The sequence below is a fragment of the Podarcis raffonei genome, chromosome 17 (genome assembly GCF_027172205.1).
Source record: "Podarcis raffonei isolate rPodRaf1 chromosome 17, rPodRaf1.pri, whole genome shotgun sequence".
NCBI lineage: Eukaryota > Metazoa > Chordata > Lepidosauria > Squamata > Lacertidae > Podarcis > Podarcis raffonei.
The window spans coordinates 10624121-10641986 of record NC_070618.1 but is presented as its reverse complement, the minus strand read 5'-3'; the positions used below and the strand labels follow the sequence as shown (position 1 = coordinate 10641986).

Here is a 17866-nt window from a genome sequence, read left to right as displayed (position 1 = left end):
CTTAATTTTACAATATTTCTGTAAATAGTCCTTCACAACCCCCTTGTTAATCACTTGGGAGAAGTGCAGTTCAGATTCACCATGTGAAAATGCATAAAATCCTAATTCTGCATGAGTGGCCTGCAATTAATAAATATATATATACAGTGATACCTCGGGTTATAGCTGCTTCAGGTTGTGTTTTTTCAGGTTATGGACCGCCGAAACCCGAAAGTACTGGAACGGGTTACTTCTGGGGTTTCAGCGGTCACGCATGCGCAGAAGCACCGAATCGCAACCCACGTGTGCGCAGGCGCAGGTTGCGAATGCTGTGGGTTGTGACCGTGCATCCCGCACGGATCACGTTCGCAACCCAAGCGTCCACTGTATATCTGTTTGTAGGGTGGAAGAAGTAATTACAGCTGATCATGCATTTTTAAAGGATCAGAGTTTAGCCTGTATTGTGTCATTTGCAGCATTGACGTATCCTCCTGTAGCCAATGATTTTGAGTTATTTATTCCAATACTTCTACTGGAAAACATTTAAAAAAACAAAAATGGCGACAGAGATCGTCAATCAGTTTAAAGTCTTACTAAAAACAATAGGATCATCTTTTACAATGTTTTGCATCTCTTACATTGCAATCAGTGAACAACACCCCACTTACCTTTTCTGCTGTCTTTTGTAGTGCAGACGAGAGATTTGATGCCACGTTTCATACAAATGTTCTAGTGAACTATACGGGATCTTGCCAGTATATCCCTCCAGGTAAGAGGCTTTTGATATATTGAATTATCCCCTGGATTAGGAATTCATATATGTGACTGTGGATTAGAAGGCTTAAACGAAACTGTATTGTTAGTATATGCTTTAATTAAAACTGCACAAACCTTTAATGAAGTTTGTGCCTGAGAGTATTACGAATGACAAAGGATGAGCAAGTAAAATCCTCAATGATACACTGGGCAACAGATATAGGTCATAATATAGATATGGAAGCATGGGAACAACTGTGAAATCTGGATATAAAATGTACAGTGTGTTATGGTTTAAGAGAAAATTATATGAAAATGATATATTGTTGGTATCTAATACCAAGTAAATTGGCAAAAATGTATAAATCTAAAGCAGACAAATGTTGGAAATGTAAAGAGAAAGAAGGTTATTTTTATCATATGTGGTAGTCTTGTAGTAAGGTTAAAGCTTACTGGGAAATGATATATAATGAATCGAAAAAGATGTTCAAAATAACATATATATATACCAGAATCTTTTCTTTTGGGAATTATAGAGACAGAACTACCTAAGTTGTATAGAAACTTATTCATGTATGCTAACACAGCGGCAAGAATGTTACTTGCCCCAAAATGGAAAGAAGCAGAAGTCCCAGCAAAGGAAGAATGGATACAAAAATTTACAGAATATGCAGAAATGGCAAAACTTACCGAAAGAATAAGAAATTAAGATAACAAACTCTTTATAAAAGAATGGAAATTGTTTGTTGAATATTTACAGATAAATTGTAAACAGATTAAAACATTAGCAGGATTATTGTAATAACCTGCAGTTTTGTAAGAGTATATATTTACAGTAGGTAATTAAATGAGTAAATTAAATGAATTTGGATTTGCAGAAGATGTGAAAAAAATAAATTTAAGGAACCGCAGAAAGAGGGGGGAGGATGTCAAGTTTTGAAATGGTAAATGGATTGTAAAATTAATGAAATGTGTAAATTTGAAAAGCATATAAAAAAGAAAGAATATTAGCAAAGACAGGTCTTGACAAGTGCCTAACACTCGGAAGTTCCTTTTTGTGATTCTGATAACCAGATGAGGTGAATATGCCACGTATGAAAACATGTATGCGGATTATTCTGTCATTGCAATCTACAATATGAATATGCTGTGCAGGGGTCCTCATGCCGCTAAACTTACTTGAGGAAAAAATTGTACTGAAAGCGAAATTGACATTTGGGAGAGTGCAGAAGTTCAAAGAACAAGCCTCTTACCAGCTCCTTGCTCTTCTGTTTTTTGACCAAATTGGAGTTGATCTCTTTAAAGGAGTTGGTTTCTTGAGCCACTACCATGCCTCCTCCATTGGGCTAAGGCAAGCTGTTGTTCCATCTCAGATAATTTCACGCCATACATAAAGCACTCTTTGATCACTGTGAGCCCTTGTCTTCCCACCAGCGAATCCTGGAAACTGTAGACTATTAAAGGAGACTGGGCGCAGCAGCTCTGTGAGGAGTCAACTACAGTTTGCAGGATTCTTCCGAGGGAAGACATTTGATTCAATGCATAGTGTGTACAGGGCTGGATTTAGGTTTGATGAGGCCCTCAGCTGCTGAAGGTAATGGGGCCCTTTATATGTCCAGCTGTCCGTTGTCAACAACAAATTGTCACTGTTTTTTTGTGTTGAATATATGCCATATGGCAATTTATGGGCTCAATAGGTATCTAAAGCCATTTGCACATAACAAATTATGTGATATTTTAGGGAGCAGGCGAGCAGGCGGGGCCCATTATTTATACCATAGGAGCCTACACAACACAAAACGCTGTTGCTGTATGTAGGTTCTAATTTATTTGTTTTTTATCTTATATTTTGGAAATGTACATCCAGGTTTTTTCCCCTTTAAATTTTTTTGGGGCCCTAAGCTATAGCTTGTTTAGCTTATACATAAATCTGGCACTGGGTGTGTCTGCAGCCTGAGAGTCAGGGCAGGGGTAGGAGAGACTTCCCTCCACTTCTAGACCCTTCAGCCAAGTTGCCACCATTGCTTGAGGGAGGAGACACCTCAGAAGTGGGAAAGGAAGAAGCCAGGAACCAGACCAGGGTGTCCCTGGCTGCTTAGCCTATCTCTCTTCCGTCTGCCAATCAAGTGATGAAAGGCCAACTGTCACTAGCATGTAACGTAATCGAGTCTCTGCCCATTCGAAACAGCCAATAAAACTTGGCTATCTAACAAAAACAAGCTAATTGTCCACCACCGCAAGTTGCACAACAAACAGCACCTTTGAGGCATTTTGTTATTCTCTCCTTTCTGCTTCTGATTTTAACTGGCGGAACATGAAATAATTAGATGACAAATAATACGTGATAAATATTAATCCCTTACATAGCTTTCGACTAGTGTCACATGAATCATTTATGCCAGAGCAGACAGCCCCTCGAGAAAAGCAAAGTAAATCAAAGACAAAGGGGGGGCAGGTTTCTACTGGAGAGCAAGTTATAAGAAAATGAAATCAATTCCAAGGGGATATATGGCCATTATATGCTCTTTTATGAATGTCAGCACACGCTCCAAAGTGTCTTTGTTGTCGTTTTTTGTTGAAGAAGCATTGCAGTTGTAATTTGAAACAGACTTGTAGAACGTTTGGTGATATGCAGTAAACAGAAGTTTGCAAAAGTAGTATAATCCATGGAACTTAGCTAGACTATGAGCAGGTTGCAATTTTCACAGCTGACCAAAGTGCATGTGATCATGCCCAGTTTGTGGGTGTTTAACCAGGATCTGCTTCAATCATGTATAAAGCAGAGTCAGGTGAGTTGGGCCAGGCAAGAATCTCTGGAATGTCATTCAGTAGGAACGGTGCCACTACCAAAAAGGCTCTGTACTTGATAATTGCTTCAGCTGACTTGGAGGAGGCAAAAGGAGAAGGTCCTTTGAAGAGGATCTTAAGGTTCAGGTGGCATCTATGGGAGGAGGTACTCTTTAAGATAACCTGGCCCAAGTCTGTAATAGCATGAAGGAATCTCTACTCACAAAGCTGCCCATCTTGCCATTTCCTACCTCCTAGTGAAGTGGGAAGCATGAAACATTACTACAATTAAGAACATCTGCTTAGCAGTATGGATGACGACCACAACTAGCAATTCTGCTGTTGCTCTCCGTTTTGTTTGCGGTGGTTTGATACGCCACACAGCCCCTAAAGTAGATGCAATGCAGCTAAAGCACCTGAGATCTGTTTCTTGGAGGCTTAAGCTCCATGCAGCTTAACTGTGAGGCGCCAGTTATTATTTTCAATCAGCTTTTTCATCAGATGGTCCTCTGAAGACCATGACTGAAACGCAGAATTATAGGCACCGTTTGTTAGCAGATCAATTTGGAATGCATTTCAAAGCTGTCTGCTCCCTTGAACTCTTGATAACAGAGGGATATGACTGCAATTTCATTCCCCTTCCTCTCTTGCCTTTAAGATCTCACTGCTTTCCCCCTTTAGAAACATTTACATGCCCGTTTCTAATTACTTACAGGCATCTTGAAGAGCACATGTTACATTGATGTCCGCTGGTTTCCTTTTGATGTGCAGAAATGCGATTTGAAGTTTGGCTCCTGGACGCACAATGGCTGGCTGCTTGATCTGCAGATGCTCGAAGCTGATATTTCCAATTACATATCCAATGGAGAATGGGATTTAGTGGGTAAGTTGGCTTTATTAAACGAACCTAAGACAAGTGAATCTAATCCAGTCTTCCCTAAACTTCTGTTAATGGAGGAACACTGTCTTCCCCCACTCCAAATTAAAATTGCAAGCAGGGGCATGCTTCACTCTGAGCATATGCTTAGCAACACTCAGCAGACATTCATGCCCTCTTTGTGTGTTGCTAAAGGGATGTGGGTGGCGCTGTGGGTTAAACCACAGAGCCTAGGACTTGCCGATCAGAAGGTCAGCAGTTCAAATCCCCGCGATGGGGTGAGCTCCCGTTGCTCAGTCCCTGCTCCTGTCAACCTAGCAGTTTGAAAGCACGTCAAAGTGCAAGTAGATAAATAGGTACCGCTCCGGTGGGAAGGTAAACGGCGTTTCCGTGCGCTGCCCTGGTTTGCCAGAAGCGGCTTAGTCATGCTGGCCACATGACCCAGAAGCTGTATGCCGGCTCCCTCAGCCAGTAAAGCGAGAGGAGCACCGCAACCCCAGAGTCGGCCACGACTGGACCTAATGGTCAGGGGTCCCTTTACCTTTTTACTCTGGGCATGCCTCTTATTTGGAAACAGAGATACCAAAAGCACCCCAAAGTGGTTGCTCCAATAGCAAGAAGTGGAGGTGCATACTGTCAGGAGTTCAGCCTACACTCGAGTAGGACCCTAGCAGAGAAACATGCCCGACTGGCATGTTCCCTCCCTCCTCGTTGATCTTTCGGGAGCTTCAAAACCTTTTTCTGCCCGAACATCACAGCAACTGATGTCAACCGACACGTGCACACTTAGGGATCCACAGAGTTTGCGCATGGCTTGCGTGACAGACCTCAGCAACTCAGCATTTTGGCTAATCTATTTACATATAAACACACATGGAGCACTGCAACATGGCTCCCTCTCTCTCTAGCATCAGACAGCAAAGAGAAAAAGGACAAAGGACAAGAGTCCCACTTCACGGAACACAGTAACACAAACATCCTGTCTTCATCACTTCCCACTCTGTGGAGTCAAAACATATACCGTCATGTGAAAGACAACAACACCGTGACTGCAATCATAGAGCAGGAATTCTAACTCATACCTGATCTCCCATCCCCAATGCCTCTGCGGCTTACCGGGATGGAGAAATGGCAGCAAGGTCAATGTGGTGAACATCCGCCAGATGGGTTCTGCTGATGTGTTTGCGCTGCATCAGCCTAACACTAACACTGCCTCGTCCTTGCCTCCCAGTAATCTGCAGCAGTGGACAGACTTCAGGCTTGTTGTCTGATCTAAGTTGTTTTCTTCTTTAACTAGACCACCAGCTGGAGCCAGGTGCAAAAAAAAAACATGACAGTTAGAATTAAAGAGCAGGGTGCCTCTGAATACGTATGAGAGCTGAGCTGATCTCACAGTCCTCTTGCACAGAAGCCAACCTCTGCTTAGCCTTCTGATTTTGGGGGTTTGGGGGAGAGTCGTTTTGTTGCCGCTGATGATGTACAACTGGGAGTCAGCAAACCTTGCTGATCTAGTGCACATCACCAGGAGATCTACTGGTGCAACCCAACCCAGCTTCTACCCATCTCTAAACCCTCCACCTTGGAGGGGGGCAGGGACTGCTGCGGCCGGGTGCCTCGTGTGCCACAGCCTCTCTCCACCTCCAGGTTTGGAGAGGTCTGGAAGCCCACATTCTGCAGAGCTACAAAGTGCTTGTGGGGAGCTGGGGGAGCCTGTTGGATGTCAAGGCCTAGTCAGGAAAGCTGCCAGCAGCAGCAGCACACAGGGCATCCACTACATAGGCCTTTTTTCAGGGACAACAAAAGTCCAGAATGTTGTTCCTGCACTCATCATCAGTGCTGCTGCCACCAGCTCAGATAAAGAAAGGAACATCTCATTTTATGAGATCTCTCTCCTGCCAAGGGAGTTTGAGCATTCGTCATTCTTTATTTTCACCTCGATGGCTGGCGTTTTGGGAAGGTGGCCTCCAAAACAGGGCAGCTTCTTCCAGCAGATGTTGTTTTAAAGGCACAGTGCTCTGAGCTTCCCCAGACCTGCCCTTTTAGGGTTTGTGCTCAGGCTGCCCTGCAAACCCAGCCAAGGCTTGCAAGACTCTCCAGGCATGCCCCTTTAAGGCTTGCTTGGCCAATCCACAGCCCTGCCGAAAATGAACCAACGTTTTCAAGAGAGGTGCCAGGGAATCTATGGAAAACAGAAGTAACATCTGTTGTATGCTAAAACAAAAAAAAAAGGTATAAATCATTTCAGCTCCGCTGTGCTGTTAAACAGCTTGAAAAGTGCAAGCCATCACGCTGGACATTATAATAACCATTGATTGTTGCTTGAATCTGATGGAGAGCTTAAAGAATGGGCAATTACATGTTATAGTCCTATAATGACATTTGCCAGAGGAGGAATGGATGCTGTATTTCTTATGACAGTTCTTTGGAAATGTTGATGATTATCATATGGCGTGTTTTTCACCAAATTCCAACCCCACCCCCGCCCTAGGCTGGATAATAGATTTGTATGGATTTTTCAGTATGTGTACAAAATGAAATGCGTAGAGAGTTGCATTAGCCCCAGGAGAGAACTAAATATCTATCGGCAGGCTTTGCTTTCTCACCTTATTTCCCGAGATGCTAAGAATTATTACGTCCTCGAGAGTTATTGAGAATAAGTAGAGAAGAGGCATTAAGGCACAGCTAGAGGGCAAAGCCTTCAAAGTCATCCAAACAATTTGGATGCCCGGCATTCCTGTAAAAGAGGAAGGATGCCTGGAGGAGCAAATTTAAACGGGATTCAGGCAAGCCCTGATCTCTCAGCTGCAACCATCTGCCATATGGGAAAGTAGCTAGCTGGGATCTGGGGATTGCTTGCTCATGTTCTGGCCATGGACACTGCAGAAGTCTGCCTGCATTGGCTAGTGCTGGTGATGTCAATTGCTTTTGAGTTGGCAACCATGTCGGCACCTAAGAGAAGTAATTACAAGGCCAGGGCTACAGACAGGCAATTGGCAGGAGGGAGGGTATGTTAGGGAATCCCCAGTGAGAGCTGCTTCCGTGATATCATTTCCCCTTTGATTATGTCTCTAAGGCCTAGTGGCTTCAGCCATGGCTATAGCCACAATACAGTGGAACGTTGGTTCTTGAACAGCTTACTTGACAAACTAATCGGCTCCCGAACACCGAAAACCCGGAAGCAAGTGTTCCGGTTTTCAAAAACTTTTCAGAAGCCGAACATCCGATGTGGCTGTTGGCTATTATTTCTGGGGCACCTGCGCCAATCGGAAGCCATGCCTTGGTTCTGGAACGTTTTGGAAGTCGAACGGACTTCCGGAATGGATTACGTTCGAGAACCAAGGTACCACTGTAATTCTGATTTGCTGCCTGAGCAGAAAGCATGCTTTATCAGTTCATACCACAGCTATGGTTGGCAAAGCATGACTTGGTGTGACATCTGGATTGAGCCCAATTAAAAACATATTCAGCTGCCTTACACTGAGTCCTTGTAGGTCAGTATTCTCTACATGGACTGGCAGTGGTTCCCCAGATTTTCAGACCTGGAGTCTTTCCTTGGAGACACCTGGTACCTTCTGCATGCAAAACAGATGTTTTGCTGATGAGCTGTGACCCTAATCCATGGCCTACATTATTGGAAAATGAGAGTGGGGATTGAGCAGCCAGACCATAGACCTACTAACGTAGCCAAGGGTTGTAAGAATGCAGCGTATTTCTCTTCATTTCTTACTTCAAATTTGCTTTTGTGCAGGTGTCCCAGGTAAAAGAAACGAGTTGTACTATGAGTGCTGTAAGGAGCCATATCCGGATGTGACTTACACCGTGACAATGCGCCGCCGCACCCTCTACTATGGATTGAACTTACTGATTCCATGCGTCCTCATATCAGGCTTAGCATTGCTTGTTTTCTTGCTGCCAGCTGACTCTGGAGAGAAAATATCCTTGGGTAAGAGCTGAGAATTTAGAGCTACTCCACACATTGACAGAAGTGGGACACAGAGGTGGTAGCATTCTAGAGTGTACCGCTTTAGACTGCAGGCATTCATATTTTTGAAGCGTTACCATGTTTGTTTGGGTTTTGAAACATCCCTAGCATCTGAGAGGAAAGTGTAGCACAATCACCTGCCCAGTGTGCTAGTTTTTTTACATGCATGAGAGCATTCAGAAATATGACCACCCCAGCTTTATAGCTGATGTTGGTTCGGCTTTAAATTCCTACTGTCTCAGTTTACCTCCCCAAGACTTGTTCCTGTGCTGCCTGAGAAGTGTGGAAACCACTGAGAAACTGCACGGGAAGGGTCCTTCTTATACCAGTGTCACCCCCTCAGAACTAGGCTGGCTAGTCATGCATCACCACAACAAGAGGACACCAATTTGTATAACAGCCGCATGTGGTTATAGGTATATATCCGGCATGGGCAAACTCTGGCCCTCCAGATGTTTGGGACTACAATTCCCATCATCCCTAGCTAACAGGACCAGCGGTCAGGGATGATGGGAATTGTAGTCCCAAACATCTGGAGGGCCAGAGTTTGCCTATGCCTGGTATATATACACATAAATCGCTATGGTTTAATCCAGGGTTTCCCAAACTTGGGTCTCTAGCTGTTGTTAGACTACAATTCCCATCATCCCTAGCTAGCAGAGCCAGTGGTCAAGGATGATGGGAATTGTAGTCCAAAAACAGCTGGTGGACCCAAGTTTGGGAAACTCTGGTTGAAACAGAAGGACAACACATGTCACCATAGTGGGGAAGGCAACAGTTGACTTGTGTGCCTGCCCGGTCTGCTGTGTAGGTGTGCCCAACTGTTGATGGGCAACTTCAAGATCCCTGATCTACGTTTTTTAAATAGTTCCTCATCTTTAAACAAGACATGGACTGGACAGCCCTCAAGTAGAGGATGCCTTCAAATAGAGGCCTGTCCTCCGACAGTGCCTCAAAATAGAAAACTGTCTTCTGTTAAGTACAACATGTGGCCGACCTACTCAAAACTAAGGAGGTTAAGGAGCCAGGATGACAATGGCAGAATGGGCATTGCATGTACCGCAATGCGTGAAACAGCTGTAGTTCTGCTGGACCTAGCAACACATATTTCTCTGCATCCTTGATTTATTAGGGTCTCCCGAGTTGACGTTCTGAGATCAATATGTAATGTTTAATTGCATGCCTAATCGAGGGAACGCGCTCACTGTTCATAATCTTTGAAACAGAAAGCATTCAGATCTTGCCTCACCTTTTGTCTCCTTCGCAATTTGATTGCAGGTATTACGGTCCTCCTGTCTCTCACGGTTTTCATGCTGCTTGTTGCTGAGATCATGCCTGCCACCTCAGATTCCGTCCCCTTGATAGGTATGTCGATGGGTGCTGGCGCCTCACAACCCAGCCAATTTTGCAGCACTTTCAAGTGCCCTTGCTTTCTCTGGAGGGAGACAAGCATGGCCTTAGTTCTCCAGCTGAAACGAATGAGACTTGAAAACGTCTTCACTTTATTTAGCGCGTGAAGGAGGGAGCCATTAGGCTGGCCTCAACTAGAGCCAGGGCTTTTTCAGCTGTGGCTCCAATCTGGTGGAACACTCTGTCACAAGAGACTAGGGCCCTGTGGGACTTGACAACTTTCCGCAGGGCCTGCAAGACAGAGCTGTTCCACCAGGCTTTTGGCCAGGGCACAGCCTGACTCCCTCCTTTGGCAATCTTCACAGAACTTTAGCCTAATGGTTGCCATCATTTTGAGTTGAATTAATTTTATAATGAAATGATTTTAGAATGTTGTACTATTTTATTGTTGTTAGCCGCCCTGAGCCCAGCTTCGGCTGGGGAGGGCGGGATATAAATAAAATTTATTATTATTATTATTATTATTATTATTATTATTATTATTATTACTACGGTTTGGGGGGGCTACACGCACCCCAGATCGCTTGTCGCGTCTTCTGTAAATAGCGGTTCTCCTGGCTGCTCATGAAGGGGGGAAATGCCTGAAGGTGAGAAGGCTGTGTGAAGGGGAAAAAGAAGGAAGATGGGGCTGTCAGACTGTCAGTGGGGCAGAAGTGAGTGCAGTAGACATGGACAAGTGGGTAACCTGGAAAATAAATGGGGTGAAGGCAATGACGAGTAATGTTTGTTAGTACCATTTTATTAGTCTTTGTGAGATTATTCATTCATGGCAAACCTCATCCTTTCCTGCAGTGCTTGTAGGACCCTCATACCTATGGGACCACCTCTCCCAGTATGCCCCACGCCTCTCCCGGTATGCCCCATGGAGGACCTTAAGGTCCATAAACAGCAACACCCTAGAGGTCCCGGGCCCTAAGGAAGTCAGATTACGGAAGATTTTAATGTTTGATGTATTACAGTATTTTAATATTTTGTTGGAAGCCGCCCAGAGTGGCTGGGGAGGCCCAGCCAGATGGGCGGGGTATAAATAAATTATTATTATTATTATTATTATTATTATTATTATTATTATTATTACTACTACTACTACTATTATTATTATTATTATCAACCAGAGCCAGGGCCTTTTCAACACTGGCTCCAGCCTGGTGGAACGCTCTGTCTCATGAGACCAGGGCCCTGCAGGATCTGATTTCTTTCCCTCCCCCTCTTTCTTTTTTCCTTTCTCCTCCTGTGATGGAGTTCCTATTTGGGGACTTCCCTGGCTTTTTTCTGGCCCATGTAGGACCAGTCTGGATAGTTAGCCTTGGTGAAGACTTGATGTTTTCATCCCCAAAAAAGTTTTTGATTTGAGTTTCCACTGAAATGAGGCTGCATTTTAATGTTTTAATGTTGTATTTTAATCTTGTTTTTTAAGTTGTATTTCAATCAATTTGTTTTTATATCGGGTGTTAGCCACCCTGAGCCCGGTCTTGGCTGGAGAGGGCGGGGTATAAATAAAAATTATTATTATTATTATTATTATTATTATTATTATTCTAAGGTTAAGTTTTCACCCACTTGGTCAGCTCTGGAAAAACTGTTACACAGAGTGGTAACTTGAATGTTGAAACCAGTACTTCGGACGGAGACTTCAGAGCATTGCTGAAGTTGCAATGCTGTGTTTCCTGGGAGGGTGTCTCTGGAGAAAAATAAGAATTTTATTATTTATATGCCACACATCTGACTGGGTTGCCCCAGCCACTCTGGGGGGCTTCTGGCAAAATGTAAAAACACACAAATACTGTAGATTGGACCAGAGAGGGAGGTCTAATATTGGAGCTTCCCTCTCCCATCTGCCACAGCAGCTCCTCTGAAGTTTTGGTCCAGCTGATGTTGGCAATCTGGTGATAGAAGAGTCATAAAGGGGATGTTCTGAAGCATTATGGAAAGTGGCTTGGCTCTGAAGGATCCTAAGCCATCCCAATCCCCTCACACATACACCCAAATTGGGGAGATATTTAGACAAACTCCTGAATGTGACTAAGTATTTTCCCTCCCCCTTTTTTCCAATGGAAGATTCAATCCCTTTTATATTAATGATTAAGTTTTCAGTACCTTCACCAGCAAACATCTCTGAAGTGAAGGGTGGGAATAACTTCATGATATCTGGCTGCCTTGATATAGTGCATATGAAGGACATAGCTGTCAACGTTTCCCTTTTTTTAAGGGAAATTCCCTTATTCCGAATAGGATTCCTCGCAAGAAAAGGGAAAAGTTGACAGCTATGATGAAGGATGCTTTTGTCTCTAAGGCTAACATTACAGGTTCCTTTCCTCTTTCTCTTCTTCCTCTTCCTCTTCTTCCTTATTTCTCTTCCTGTGTTTTTTTCCTTCTCCGTTAATTATTAATTATTGTATTATTAAAACCGTACAGCACCCAACAGAGGTTTCATTAACTGAGAATATGTACAGTAATTCTCCCAGTGTTATTTTTCTTAAGGACACATCTCTGCAAAGTTCATTGCAATTTCCGCTTCTCTGTAAAAAGCCACGTTAATTCAGATTAATTTGTGCATTCTGTCCACTGCAAACGCTTTCCTCAGCCGCCTTGTAGGGTGCAATGGCTCATTATATTTCCTGTGGTGTGTAAAAACCTTTGCTGCCACTAACAGATTTTTTTAATAAGGCTCTTATGTTTACATATAGCAGGGTGCAGTTTTTTAACCAACCGAACTGCAAAAAAGATCAAGTCTTATCTTAACCGCTCTCATTATAAAGCCAGTTATACTTCTGCCCCACACGTTTCCACCAAAGACCATTTACATCAAATAAGAATTAAATTAGCATTTCCCCCCAAATCCCCAGCAGTTAGAATTCTTTCTTGTAATTTCTTTGTGGTGTGAGATATCATAGGCTGGTTGGGATATAACAGAACTACAGTGAGCCTTGGGCTCACATGCAAACTCTTCTCCTCTGGCCTGACCACGCATTTGGAAATTCTCACATTTTAGCTTGACTTGCCATGTACCGTATTTTTTGCTCTATAAGACTCACTTTTTCCCTCCTAAAAAGTAAGGGAAAATGTGTGTGCGTCTTATGGAGTGAATGCAGGCCGTGCAGCTTTCCCAGAAGCCAGAACAGCAAGAGGGATTGCTGCTTTCACTGCACAGCGATCCCTCTTGCTGTTCTGGCTTCTGAGATTCAGAATATTTTTTTTCTTGTTTTCCTCCTCCCAAAACTAGGTGCGTCTTGTGGTCTGGTGCGTCTTATAGAGCGAAAAATACGGTAATTTGAATTTGACATTTCAGAAGATGAAATCTCAGTTTAACAAGCCACTATATAAACAAGTGCCACACACCCACACGAACTGTTTTGCTTCTCCTTTCATAGAAGCGGGGAAATAAACAGGGAAACCACAGTGAACCATAGCTCCCTATTATGTTTGAACTGAAGAACCATGATGGATGGCTTCCAAACTATCTAGGATAATCAATCAATTTTAAATCATGGCTTTATATCCTAGCTTACTTAGAAGCTACTAACCGTAGTTTCCCAGATCAGTAGAAATGGGAAGCTACAGTTAGCTGCAACCTCCTAGCTGCATGAGAGTTATTCATGTCCTAATTTATAATTAAGCCAAGATTTGATCATCCAAACATAGCCATAATGTGTTTAACCTTAGCTATGCTTAGCTGAAATAAGTCAACTTCAAACCATGGTTTCTGAGACTAGCTTTTTTCAAGTTAAGATTAACCACAGTTTATGGTTTAGACACTGCATGCTGAATCTAAAACAGAAGTGGAAACTTCTAATTTCCTTGTGCTCAGTGGAGTGGAAGCACTCCCTGCAAGCCAGATTCCCCGAGGCTCATTCTCATAATGCTAAACTATGGTTTACCATTGTGTCCAAATGCAGTCCTTCTGTGTAAAATTTTCTTTGAATTCAAAGATAATGAAAATGGTTAAATCAAATCATGTACACATTCCCGAAGTATTTTCACTTTCATTTTTAAAACATCTTTTTCTCTTCCTAAAGAAACTTACTATATAATTAGACTCTTTTTCATAGCACTGGTAAGTGAAATAGAATGGAAGGAGGTGAAGAAATGGGGAGAGCCCCATCTCAATGATTCTGAACCTCTTGGAATTAATTTAGAACTATCCAAAAAAGCATTTGGAAATTTCTGAAAAGTGGATTGTATAGAAGAACTCAGTACATCTCAAATCAACAGGAATTCACTAGAGTATACACAATACAGTGGTACCTCGGGTTAAGTACTTAATTTGTTCCGGAGGTCCGTTCTTAACCTGAAACTGTTCTTAACCTGAAGCACCACTTTAGCTAATGGGGCCTCCTGCTGCTGCTGTGCCGCTGGAGCACGATTTCTGTTCTCATCCTGAAGCAAAGTTCTTAACCCGAGGTACTATTTCTGGGTTAGCGGAGTCTGTAACCTGAAGCGTATGTAACCCGAGGTACCACTGTAAGGCAATAATGAAGAAATTTAAATATCCACTGTGAAGTGAACTGGCTTCTTACACAGTAGTACCTTGGTTGCTGAACGCCTTGGAACTCATACATTTCAGCTCCCGAATGATCGAAAACTAGAACTGAGTGTTCCGGTTTTTGAACGATTTTCGGAAGCCAAACGTCCAACGCGGCTTCCATGGCTTCCGGTTGGCTGCAGGACACTCCTGCAGCCAATCAGAAGCCGCGTCTTGGTTTTCGAACAGTTCCAGGGGTCAAATGGAGTCCTGGAATGCATTCAGTTTGAGAACCAAAGTTCGACTGTCTTCTAATCTGGCATTTAGAAGGATGGATTAGTCATTCAGAAAGCATCTCAAAACAAAGTTGTGGGCCCAGTTCACAACCGCAGCATTTTAGCTCTTTCCCAGAGCCATCCAACTGCCTCTTTAGACAAAGTATCTCTAAAAGGCCTCATTAATGCTTTAGATAACTGCAGAAAAAAATTGTAATGCCTGAACAATTAGAGCATATCGAATGTATTTGAAATGCATCTCGCAAAGCAGCCATCTAGGTCAAATGTACTTTGTTCCTTTCTCCGGCTTGCTGGATTTTTGTCTCCCTGCTGAAATGTCTCCCATACCTGGGAGGCTCCCAGCAGCCACCAGGAAGGCATCTAGCCTAGAGGAACACATGGCTGTTACACCAGGAAGGCCAATAGACTTTTCCAGGGTGGGGATCATTTCACTGAACAGCAACATCCCACTCTGGCATAATCACAAATTGAATTCAGGGTTGGAGAAAGGTCTGGCTCATTTAAACGGACAGCAAACTTAAACACAGCTAACAGGTCCTGTCAGTGGGAGCCCTGCACAAGGCCTTCTGTGTGCACAATGGGGCTTTCCCCCTCTCTTCTCCCACCACATGCCCCCATTCCCCCCAAAATTAGCTGAGGGGGGTGTCAGGATAACCTCCACTACAGTATGCAGAGGGAAAGCAGGTAATATCATTTCATCTGGCCAGCTGGAATGTTTGCACAGACAATGATTGGAAGTGCCTGTCTTAAATTCCGCTCTTTAAATGTTGATTTTATCACCATATATATAAAATATACATCTGCTCCCTGATGCAAGCTCTGTGCCCTTTGGAGCACATAATAGCCAATTAAGCCAGTATATTAGTATAAAGGTGCTATAGTGCTTGACTTGAAATCTCTTCACTGCCTCAATCCCACATAACTTTAGACATCACTTCTCCCTACATGATCTCCTGTGCCAGCCACAAACCCTGCTCTGAATGTCTTCACTATGAAAAGTCAGAAGGATAACGCCCCAAGGCTCCAGAATGTCCCTCCATCTTTCGTTTCTCTTTCCTTGTCTCTTTCTGAAGTGGATACAAATCATGTTTATTCTGTAGGGTATTCTGGATGTTAAGAGCTACTATTTTGGCTGCAGAGTTTTACTAAAGCGATTTCCTATTGTGGACCTGTTGTTTCAAACCTAAATGTTACGATTCTCCCCCCCCCCCCCAGTATTGTTACATCATGAACTGAGGAGTGGCAGTGTGCTAAATATTTTAGGTAGCTAAACAAAATAAAGAAAAAGGAATGTGAAGAAATGGTGCACAAAGCCCCCTTTTAGATAAATCCATTGGACCTTAACCAGTGTGCATTTATGTAAATCGAGGTATCAGTCTGGAGATGCATTGGGTGAAAATTCTTCCTTTTGTTGGAAAAAAAGAACATATATGGAAAGATAAAAATTATTGGCTGGAATCAGCTAACTGATCCTGCTAGTAGAAGCCCATGCAGGCACACCCTCCAGTGCAACGGGCTTTCCCCTTTCCTCTACCCATGTACCCCTGAAATTGGCTTTGTGGGGCTCAGGAGAACAGCACACAGAAGGAGAAGAAGGGGGACTTTTTCATCTGGCAAGCAGAAGCGCCTGCACTGAGGGAATAACCAGAAGTGTATGGTGTTGAATTCCTCCTCTTGATCCAAGCTGATGTTGCTACTGTTTGAAGATTCATGTGCCAAGAAATGGATAGAAAGACAAATCTCGGAGACCGGCTTCATTTATATTTAAAAGTCCCTTATATATTTAAAAGTCCCATTTATATTTAAAAGTCCCTTCACAAAACATATTCATGGAACTGAAAGCACAATGGTTTGGACAGGGCCCGGTTCAGTCAGCTATAATCAAATGTGGCTTGTTCTACTGCAATGCCTTGGGGAGCTCAAATGGTCCACTAAGGCCTGACGGGGAGCCCAGCCCTTGCAGAGACCCAGATTATGCAAGAACAAAGGCAACCCGTCCAATTGCTCTTTGAATGCCTGGTTTCTTCTAAGATGGTTGCACACTTCCTCGCCTCTAAGCGGAAGTAAGTTCCAGGGCAGCTTTTCAGAGTCAGTTTCCTTGTGAGGAAAGAGAGAGTGTGTGTACTGGAAGCTTGCTGGGGGGTTTGTAAGGTCCCTTGTTTATGAATATGCAGTTGGGTAAGTTATCACTAGCCTAGGTTTCACAGGCCCCCTCCCCCTGCCACAAGGTGGTAGGAAAAATGCTGGTTAGTTTATGTGTAGAGATCAAATTTGTCCGAAGAAGACTAATTATGTGGCTAAGGGGTAATATGGTGGTACTTGACATTTTAATTCTCTGTGGGAAACTGAGGTGTTTTTTGTGTTTGTGAAGAATGAGCAGAGTTTGACAAATAACTACAATTCCAAGAGGAACTTATGGCATAGCTACCATCCCATTACCATGCAGACCCCTTTCCTGTGTGCGATAAGGCCTCTAGTGTGGTGTGGTGTGGTGTGGTGTAGTGTGCTGTACCAGTGTGGTGTAGTGGTTAAGAGCAGTAGTCTCGTAATCTGGGGAACCGGGTTTGCATCTCCGCTCCACACGCAGCTGCTGGGTGACCTTGGGCTAGTCACACTTCTCTGAAGTCTCTCAGCCCCACTCACCTCACAGAGTGTTTGTTGTGGGGGAGGAAGGGAAAGGAGAATGTTAGCCGCTTTGAGACTCCTTCGGGTAGTGATAAAGCGGGATATCAAATCCAAACTCTTCTTCTTCTTCTTCTTCTAGTCCGTGCAGAGACCTTTGCTGTACTGTAAGAAAAAGCAGGCTCACTTTTCATTTGGAGCCAGTTTTGGGTGGGATAGAGCCCCTACACAAACAAACACCCACACCCCTCAATACTTGTTGTGAATCACCTCCTTTCTCAACCCTGCCTGGCACAATTTCCCCTCTGCTTGCTGCTTCTTTCTCCTTCCTGCCTTAGTCATGTAGATAATCCCACCTAATCAGGGATTATTTACGGCTAATAGAGAGACATCTTAAAGCGGCAAAGGTAATCAGATTTCACTGCATCATGGCATCACTGTGGGTAAATGTGGGCAATGTAAATGAATAAACGAACATGTCGGCAAAGAGGGCTAAGAATGTCCAGAAGGGAATTACGGTACATGTTTGGCACTGCCAAAAATCTTCACTGGAAATGACTAGATTTGGCTCATCTCTAACGGCTCAGCTTTAGTCTTTGAAATCATGTCTGAGGCTGTGCCCAAACTCTTGGCCGACCATCACTTAAGATGATGCTGAAGCGTTCATTAGCCAGTTTTGGTACACGCAGCTTCTT

The 17866-nt window shown here is 43.5% G+C and overlaps 1 protein-coding gene and 1 long non-coding RNA gene across 4 annotated transcripts in view; one reads left to right on the top strand and one right to left on the bottom strand.

The window, feature by feature from the left end:
* LOC128405110 (neuronal acetylcholine receptor subunit alpha-7-like) overlaps positions 1-17866 on the top strand; it is a 113427-nt gene that overhangs the window by 69797 nt on the left and 25764 nt on the right. The window contains exons 5-8 of one of the 2 annotated variants that reach the window (XM_053371337.1): positions 669-748; positions 4238-4405; positions 8148-8342; positions 9660-9746. In XM_053371337.1, coding sequence (XP_053227312.1) covers positions 669-748; positions 4238-4405; positions 8148-8342; positions 9660-9746 — 530 coding nt within the window. The remainder of the gene's footprint in view (positions 1-668; positions 749-4237; positions 4406-8147; positions 8343-9659; positions 9747-17866) is intronic. The other variant, XM_053371338.1, reaches the window with a different exon arrangement.
* Positions 3186-17304, bottom strand: LOC128405117 (uncharacterized). Of its 2 annotated transcripts, XR_008328231.1 has the most exons (5): positions 17193-17304; positions 9631-9814; positions 8262-8321; positions 4236-4360; positions 3186-3776 (listed from the first exon to the last, which is right to left on the bottom strand). It is a non-coding gene; the product is annotated as an uncharacterized LOC128405117 (long non-coding RNA). The 2 variants fall into 2 exon arrangements; XR_008328230.1 differs by lacking the exons at positions 3186-3776; positions 4236-4360 and having other exon boundaries at positions 8216-8321.